The sequence below is a fragment of the Fukomys damarensis genome, unplaced genomic scaffold (assembly GCF_012274545.1).
Source record: "Fukomys damarensis isolate Sample0158 unplaced genomic scaffold, DMR_v1.0_HiC HiC_scaffold_15, whole genome shotgun sequence".
NCBI lineage: Eukaryota > Metazoa > Chordata > Mammalia > Rodentia > Bathyergidae > Fukomys > Fukomys damarensis.
Window position 1 is genome coordinate 63616224 of NW_022900927.1, and position 9049 is coordinate 63625272.

Below are 9049 nucleotides of genomic sequence, written 5' to 3' on the forward strand. Positions count from 1 at the left end.
AAAAAAAAAAAAAAAAAAAAAAAAAAAAAAGGTAATGTTATGAGAAGTAAAAGGTCAGTGGAAAAGTTAGCTTTGGTATTTTAGTAAAATTTTACTCGGAGGTTTAAAAGCTTGTTGCAAGAGTTTAAAACAAAACCAAAAAAAACTCAAGCGATGTTAATCCATTGTTCTCTGGTGTCCACATCATATGAGGTTACTTAAGGTGAGCTGTCGTCCGGTACCTTAGACCCCGTGCTTTGTGTTGTCGTATGATTTGGACAGGAGGCTGCTGACTTGTGGAGGAGGTCAGGTGAGTTCCAAACCATAGTGCGCTTCCATCAACATGGCGCAGGGTTTCTGTGAGAAAACCACGGGGCTATCACAGAAAACTGGTTAGGGTTCCTGCTAAGTTTCTGCTAATCGTGGGCTTCATTGTTCAGGAAGTAAAGTTCTTTTGGTAGATTGTAACTTCAGATTTCTTAGCTTTTTTTCTTTTAGATATATTATCTGCTATTAGCACTTCTAATGGAATAAAAAAAAGAAGTGTGCATATGTATGCATGTTTGTATAGATACACAACCAGTATAATCTTAGTGTTTAAAAACAGTTGGCACTTCTGTGCTGATCGCTTGAGCAGTGGGATGTTCTAGGACTTGATGGAGCCCTGTGTGTCTCCCGATGCAGCTTGGCCCACCTGCTCATAGGATGTCCAGATGCTGAATTTCTTGCTTGTTTGCCGCTGTGATGTTCTTTTCAGCTCGGCCTGTATGGATGAACCCATACACCATTCATTGCTGTGTATGGTGTGGGGTTGATAGTAACAGAGTGATCTTTCATGTGTTTTGACTTTTAACTCAGCATCTGTATTGGAATGTTTCTGTGCTGAGCAGCTGTGGTGCCTTCTTTTTCGTCTCTGGGCATGTGCCTGGCCTGGACTCTGGGGTTGTGTCCAGTCTTTGCTGCTGCAAACAGAGCTGCTGTTCTCATGTGTTTCGTGGTGTTCTGGTGTGGGAGTTTTTCTCAGCATTGAGGCTGCTGTGTGTTAGGCTGTGCATATATTCACCTTTTTAAGATGATGCCATGTTGTTTTTTTGGACAGTAGTATCTGCTCGTGTGCCTGCCCCAGTAAGTCAAGACTTCCTGCTTGCTCTTTCCAGCTGGCCTGCACCACTGTAGGGTGAGCACCACTTCCTTGAAACCAGAAGTGTTCAAGGTCCCCATTTGTTTTGGGGTTGTGAAGTGTTTATAGTGAGGTATGTTGGGGATAGGACTCAAGTCAAGACATGGAATTCATTTGGTTCGTACACAGCTCACACATGGGTCTTAGAGTATTTTCTGTGTGCCTGCACATTTTTGATTGGCCCTTCTCTCCCACAAAGGTGTGTGTCTTCCACTTGTGTGATCAGGTTGACCTTCAGGGACGTGAGGGTTTGGATCAGCTCAGATGTCTTGACTTGTGGGTTAGGCACGTTCATCCTGTGTTATCATGATGTTTGTGTTTTGGTTTTGTTTTGTAGATCAGTGGGCGTTATTAGTTTGGATCAGGATTTTTAATGTTCAACCCCTAATTGTTAATGATGGTGAATATTTTGTCCATTATTTATTAACCTGTTTATTTTTTTGAGGAAAATTTTTCCCTGTCTTTTACTCAGTTTTCTGTGGAACTATACTATATCTCTTAAAAATTTATTCTTTGTCCTAGACACCAGTCCCTTGTATTTGGCAAATATCTTTCTTTTTTGTTTTTTTGGTTTTTTTTTGGTACCGGGGATTGAACTAGGGTCCTTGCGCTTGCAAGGCAGGCCACCGAACCGCTGAGCTAAATCCCCGGCCCTAGCAAATACCTTTCTATAAATTTGCTTACCTCTTATTAATAATGGCTCTTGACAAATTCTCAATTTTAATATGGTTAAGTTTTCTAGTTCTTACCGTTTATGGTGTTTATTGCCTCTCATTTACAAATACTTTCTCTTGTTTGAGGTCGTAAGATTCATTTCTATAATTTTGGTTAAAAATTGTAAGTTGACTTTCACAAAAATCACTTCTGATTATTTCAGGCAATAGAGCATATGTTTTACCGGAGAAGCATGGTTGTGGCGGACTCTGTTTCACATATAACACAGCACCTTCAACATCAGGCTCTTAATTCTATTTCTGTAGCCAAGGTATGCATGTAATTGTATTTTCAGCACAGTTATGTTGTCATTTTGTTTGTTCTGTTGTTCTATATGTTTTTTTCTAGTTTAGTCTGTTTTATTCCTTGAAACATAATATTCCTGGTCATTTATCTCCATAAGAGTTATCAGTCAGAGCTTTCATTTCCTCTGATATTGCAGCATATAGTATATTAGTACACTTCTTAAAAATGACACAGTATGTACTTTAGAAATTGATGCTTCGTTTTCGAAGTGATTTCCTATTACATTAATTTGGAAGTTTCCAGGCATGCTGTACACTTGCTGTTCCTGACAGTGCTAGGAAACAATGATTATTGTCACTGTAAGAAGTATAACAGGGGAGGTATTTTCCTGTGGTCTCTTAAATTGAATCATGCAAAACATAATAGAGAAGTGTATCTTCTTAGTTTGGTTATCTGAGAAACAAAACTAATAGTTTCCTCTTTTATTTTTAAGAAAAGAGTAATTTCTGACAAAAAGTATAGTGAACAGCGTCTTGATGTGCTCTCTGCTCTAGTTCTGGTCGAAAACACTCTTAACGGACCAAGCACAAAGCAGCGACGTCTCATCATCTCTCTGTCACTCAGTGTCGGCACCCAGATGGTGAGTCTCAGGGCGTGGGCTTCTCCGTCCTGACCCTCAGTGCCTGTCCTTCTTTTGATTCCAACCTCTGCACTCTCTTCCCTTCTCTCAGAAAACATTTAAAGATGAGGAGCTCTTCCCACTCCAAGTAGTCATGAAGAAGCTGGACATCATCAGTGAGCTCAGAGAGCGGTAAGTAGGGCACTAAACAGCGCTTCACCGAGGTTGGTTGTCTTGTTAGCACAGCAGTGGGAACAAACCCAGACAGCATAGCAGTCAGTTCCTCTCTGAACCTCCTTTGAGTGACCATGTGGGACTGGACTGGGCTTGTACCCCCTGAGCCTTGTCTCTGCAGAAGCTGCTGCCCCGGGGGCACAGTGAGGAATGGCGCAGCTCACAGCCTTTCAGGGCACATATGGGCGGATGAGGCTTCACCTACTTGTGAGAGACTTAGAGCTGTGACCTAGCGCTTTGTAATTGTATTTTGTGGCTACACTGTCTTTGAATTACACTGTCGGTATTTAGTCACTAAGTTGAATTAGTTTAAAGCTGGTCTTTGCAGCTATTCATGACTTGTTTTCTTTTTACTGATCAAACAGTAGGTTTCTTGAAGGGAAAATGGGTCTTCTGAATTTTGATTTCCCAGCTAAATGATAGTTAAAGCATATAATTAGAGTTTCCATTTGATGCTCATGGGTTTTTTTGTGTTTTGTTTTGTTTTTATTCTAGGAAGCTGCCATTTTTAGTGTTAGTGGCATTTAATTTTTCTGTTCTGGAAGAAATACTGAACCTTCTTCACCACAAGATGTTTGAAGCTGGGTGTGGTGGCACATACCTATAAGGCCAGCAGTTCCGAGGCTGAGATAGGGCATCAAAAGTGCAGGCCTAGCCTGGGCAACTCAGGAACTCAATGGGAGCCTGCCTCAAAAGGAAGCATTAAATTAAAGGGCTGAGGATGTAACTCATTGTGAATGTGTTGGGGTCAGCCCGTGTACTGCAAAAGAAAAAGGGATTTGATCGTCAGTTTCCTGCCCCGTATGGTGTGAAGTAGTCATTTGGGGGCCAAGATTGTAGATAGGTTACATGGAATTGGGTGTTTCTGGCCACCATTTTTTAAGTTTTTCCTTTCCAGCTTGGAGACAGGTAAAATGGTGCATGTGATAAAAGTGTTGTTAAGCGTAGTCATATCAAGTAAGACTGAAAATACATTTTTGAAATTGCTTATTTTATTTCTTTATACATACTGGGGATTGGACCAGGGCCTCCTGTGCAAGGCAGGCCCTGCGCTGCTGGGTCTCCAGTCCTGTGCATAAGGGTTACCTGCTGTGATTTCCAGGTCTTTAAAGCTAAAGCATGTGTGCACTTCTGACAGTGCAGGTGTGCAGTGTCTCATCTGTTCTTGGTTTGAGAAACCCTGACTTTGTGTCTTTCTGAACAAACGTGGGCTGAGTGACGGGGGTCTGCAGGATGAGCTGGACCGAGCTCTCGCCCTTGCACAGTTGGGTGCTGCGGGTGTGGTACAGCGGACTGCTGCTCCTGAGGCGGGCGGCAGAACCACTGAGCTCCATCCCCGGCCCATGACTGCTGCTTGCATTGCAGCGTCCAGGCGCAGTGTGACTGCTGCTTCTTGTACTGGCATCGAGCTGTCTTCCCAATCTACTTAGATGATGTGTACGAAAACGCTGTTGACGCCGCTAGGTTACATGTAAGTAAAAGGGGTAGTGAGGACAGAAGCCGTCGTCTTGGTTCCTTTCCTTCGGTGTGAAATAAATCTTCTGATTCCATCAACTATTTTAACATCAACTGCTGCTGCTGTTCCTTACAGTCCAGTAAATAGTATGCGTTTAGGAAGCCTATAGTCAGGGCTCATGTTACTACTAGTGAAGCGAACTGTAATAAATCCAGCTGCTCCCCGCATATTTCTAACCACTCCCATTCCTTTGAGTATAGTTTGTGTCACAGTCATCTGGTTTTTCCATCAGACTGTGTTACATTTCTATTCACTGTTCATTTCTATATTAATTTTTCTGTATCTATAAACTATGTGCTTAGATTCTTCTCTTATTGGGAAAGTAAGACATTTGTGGAAAAACCATTTTCCTTCAGAGTGAGGCTTTTGTCTCTAGGTAGATAATTAGATAATAGATAATTGGCCTTTGAACTGTTGCTGAGATGAGGATGTGGTGTGTAGATTCACACCCGTTGTACTTCCCTCCCCAGTACATGTTCAGTGCGCTGCGAGACTGTGTGCCTGCCATGATGCATTCGAGGCATTTGGAGTCCTACGAGGTCCTTCTGGATTGCTACGACAAAGAAATTATGGAAATTTTAAATGAGGTGAGATTGTATTTGACATTGAGAAGCCTAAAACAGTTTTAGAATGCAGTGTTTAGAAAAATTTTGGATTGAGGCAGGCTTTCACTGAGCCAAAAATGATGTCAACAAAGGGTGGTCTGTAATTCCTTTGTTTTAGAAATCAGACTAAGAATTTGGAAAATTTTAATTCAGTTTAGTAAAGTATACTTGAAGTTAAATTTCTTTTTTTTTTTGGTACCAGGGATCAAACTTGGGTCCTTGCACTTGCAAGGCAGGTGCTGGAACCACTGAGCTAAATCCCTGTCTGGATTTAAATTTCTGTTAATTAGAAGATGACACAGTCAACATGGGTTTGAAAATGGAGTGCGGCTTATGGTACAGATAAGGCAACTAACTGTTAATACTAACTTATCTGTAAACTGTTAATAATTCACATGGAGAGCTCCTAGGAGGAGAATTGTGTATAGTCAGATGGTTCACTTGTGTAACACATAAATACACAAATTTCAAACCCTGTGATAACCAGAGAAGGTGGTTAATCGCATCACCTTTGTCACAGGCGCTGCGTGGTTTTAGTGATCATCAATCCAGGGAAGCATTTCTCCTCCCTTGTGCGTGTTCTCCAGAGCTTCCTGCTTGGTGGCAGGATCCACACATTTTATATTTCATGTTTGCGTCCTGTATGGTGAAGCCATCAGTCATTACTTTTTGATTTTCTTTTTCAGAGAATTAAGTTTAAAATATTAAAGTAAAAGCCTGGCATTTATGTAACTGCCCCCATCAAAAGAATCATTGATTTAAAATGGAGAACAAAGTAACTATTTTCTCAGTAAGATTTTTACCACAGAATATTTAGAATCCTAAACCCCAAAACCTGTTAGGCAGTGTTTTCATCAGCGCACTGTGTAGAGCTCTGGGGCAAAGTGTGGACGTGGGGAGACAGCAGTTGCGGCGTCACTGAAGAACTCAGCTGTCACTTCTTAACGAATAGCGTCTGCTGGACAAGCTGTGCAAAGAGATAGAGAAGGACCTGCGGCTCTCCGTGCACACTCACTTGAAGCTCGACGACCGCAACCCTTTCAAAGTGGGCATGAAGGACCTGGCCCTGTTCTTCTCTCTGCATCCAATTCGGTTTTTCAATCGTTTCATCGACATTCGAGGTGCGTGCTCTGCCTGTCACAGTCGGTGAGACAAAACCTTGAGGTTGTCTTTCTGGGTGTGGTCGTTCACTTATTTCCTTTCATTCCTTTTTGTGTCTTCAATTTTAATTTTTAGCCCCGTATTTTAAAGGGAAAACTTAAATGTTCAGAGGCAGTGGTGGCTTTTAGTTTCATATCTTGCTCACTGTTTCAGTGAATTATACTTTTCTTTTTGTAGCGTATGTCACTCACTACTTGGACAAGACATTCTACAATCTCACCACAGTGGCTCTTCATGATTGGGCCACTTACGGTGAGATGAGAAACTTAGCCATGCAGCGTTACGGCTTGGTCATGACGGAGGCGCACCTTCCCAGCCAGACGTTGGAGCAGGTGGGGAGCGCCTTGCACTCTCTGACCCGAGCAGAAGCCTTACTTCTTTTTACTTTAGGTTTCTGTTTGTTTAAAGAAGGCATTTACTGTATGAAGTCTGTTTGAAGGAGTAAAAAATTTGGAGTTACTAGTCGGCTTTATGAAGAGATTTGCCACAGCCTTCCGGTGTGAGCTGAGACTTCTGTGGAGCACTGAAATAGATGTAGATTGATATTTACCTCAGAGATGGGCTAGGGTCGTGGGGAGCTTCAGTCGGTCACTCCCGGCACTTCAAACTTTTAAGCATATGTATAAACTTCATTGTCTTGGGACAAGTGGGAAGCTTTCTGTACTTGCAAATGCATTTGCTTTTGAAGAGTGCAGAGCTGGCTGTGGTGGTGCACACCTGTAATCTTAGCACTCAGGAGGCTGAGGCAGGAGTATCGCCATGAGTTCCAGGCCAGGCTGAAGTATGTAGGGAGACCTTGCTCAAAAATTAAAAAAAAAAAAAAAAAAAAAAAAATGCAAACAGCTTTGGGTGTCACTGGGTTATTTATAATTTAATTTACAATATGGAGTACCTCATTATGGAGCTGAATGTAACAGTTTATGTTATTTACTTGCATGGATTTCTAATATAATCCAGACAGTATTTATCAAAACAATTATTCAGTTCCAAAATTTAAGGGTCAGGGCCAGGGATTTAGCTCAGTGGCACTGTGCCTGCCTCACAAGTGTAAGATCCCAAGTTTTATTCCCAGTACCAAAAAAAAATTGCCAAAATTTAATTAAGGGTCATAAGTCTTTCTTTGGCCTGCTGCATGTAAGATCATTTCCAAGGTCTGTTGGCATGTCTTTCCATTCATTTGCATACACACCTAATACTTCTTGAGAATATGCTGGACACTGACCTGTGTTAGAGAAATCATTTCACCTAGTGTTACTTCAAGTCCAGAGGGAGAGAGAAGCGTGTAAACAGACTTAGACTGCAAGTGAGAAAACCTGTAATAGAAACCTGCAGGTATTGTAGTGCTGTGGAGCCTGTAGAAAAGCTGGAGAATGATGCCTGTAAATGCCACAGGTGTTAGAATTATTACTGCATTAAAAGTGGTCTGGTGTAATCCAAAGGAGTGTAGTTTGTAAAATCCCAGGGGTCTGCCTGTCCCTGTTGCTTGAACTCAGAGAACTCCTTCATCTTCATTTTCTTGAGGAATTTAAGGGACATCATCATTTGGAAATTTATATAAAGAGTCTTGCAGAGTACCTGAAAAGTAGTGTGTGTGTGTTATAAATGTCAGCGCTGTCCTGTGGCTGCCTTCTAGGGTCTGGCACTGCTTTACTTTGTTAGAGGAATGCACAAAAGACCCTTGGGAAGATGGAGAAGCATGGCAGGCGGATGACCGTGGGTCGTGGTCTTTATTCCTGACCTAACCCTTCCAGTCCACACAGAGGCTTCCTCAGGATGGGAGAGCATCCCGCTGTGCCCCTCATGAGGCCCTCGATTCTTTGGCTGTGCCTTGCATGTTGTTCATGATTCTGAACACGTTAGGGAACTTAGTCTAATCAGCAAGTTACAGTATTGACATGAGCTTAACTACTTGGTATGAGTTAAACTAATAGTGTTTCTATGTGGATTGTGTTGTAGGGCCTTGATGTTTTGGAAATTATGAGAAATATTCATATATTTGTGTCTCGATACCTCTATAATCTCAACAATCAGGTGAGTGGATTTTAGAAAAACAATTCAAAGTGGGTAGATGTTGGGATCAGAGGGCAGGGAATTGATTTTTCAAGTGTAGAGATTGTAAAATACATGAAACAAAAAATAACTGTTCAGAGATCTTGTCTATTTCTTTGCTGTTATTTGCTATACGAGTGGCTTTATAGTCTAGTACTGCTAATGAAACCCATTCTAATTTTCTTTGGATAACTAATCAATGTTTGCTATGGGTTATATTGTTATTAAGGATAAATTTGTTTCATTGCAGATTTTTATTGAAAGAACAAGCAATAATAAACATTTGAGTACTATTAATATTCGGCATATTGCTAACTCAATCCGAACACATGGCACAGGAATCATGAACACCACAGTAAGCACCTGTTTTGGTGGTTGGGAGGTTAAAACGCTCCAGGTAGTGTAGTAATTTGGAAGATAACTTTCTTAAAGGATATTCTGGCAAACATAAATTATTGCCTGTTTATATTGTACCAGAATTTCCATTTTTTTCTAGTGGTATAATTAAAACACCAGGCACTGAAATTGTAGTGCATATGATGGGTGCTGTGACAGAGAAGGCCCTGGAGGGAGGCTGCTGTCTCAGGAGCATTGTTACAAGTAGCATTGGACAGATGAGGATGTCAGGCTGTGTGCCTGGATCGGTGTTGATTCCCCAGTGTTATCTGAAAGTAGCTTTAAGTAGCTTTTCAAACTGAATCACTGAGAGCAGTTTATTTAATGTTCATCTTTTTTTTTTTTTTTTT

General features: G+C 41.4%; 1 protein-coding gene across 1 annotated transcript in view; it reads left to right on the plus strand.

Annotated features, from left to right (window-relative positions):
- The window catches only part of Washc4 (WASH complex subunit 4), a 49192-nt gene that overhangs the window by 24462 nt on the left and 15681 nt on the right, over positions 1-9049 (plus strand). The window contains exons 16-24 of the mRNA XM_033763506.1: positions 2037-2144; positions 2613-2759; positions 2851-2930; positions 4338-4443; positions 4959-5075; positions 6046-6214; positions 6432-6586; positions 8211-8285; positions 8554-8658. Of these exons, the coding sequence (XP_033619397.1) occupies positions 2037-2144; positions 2613-2759; positions 2851-2930; positions 4338-4443; positions 4959-5075; positions 6046-6214; positions 6432-6586; positions 8211-8285; positions 8554-8658 (1062 nt within the window). The remainder of the gene's footprint in view (positions 1-2036; positions 2145-2612; positions 2760-2850; positions 2931-4337; positions 4444-4958; positions 5076-6045; positions 6215-6431; positions 6587-8210; positions 8286-8553; positions 8659-9049) is intronic.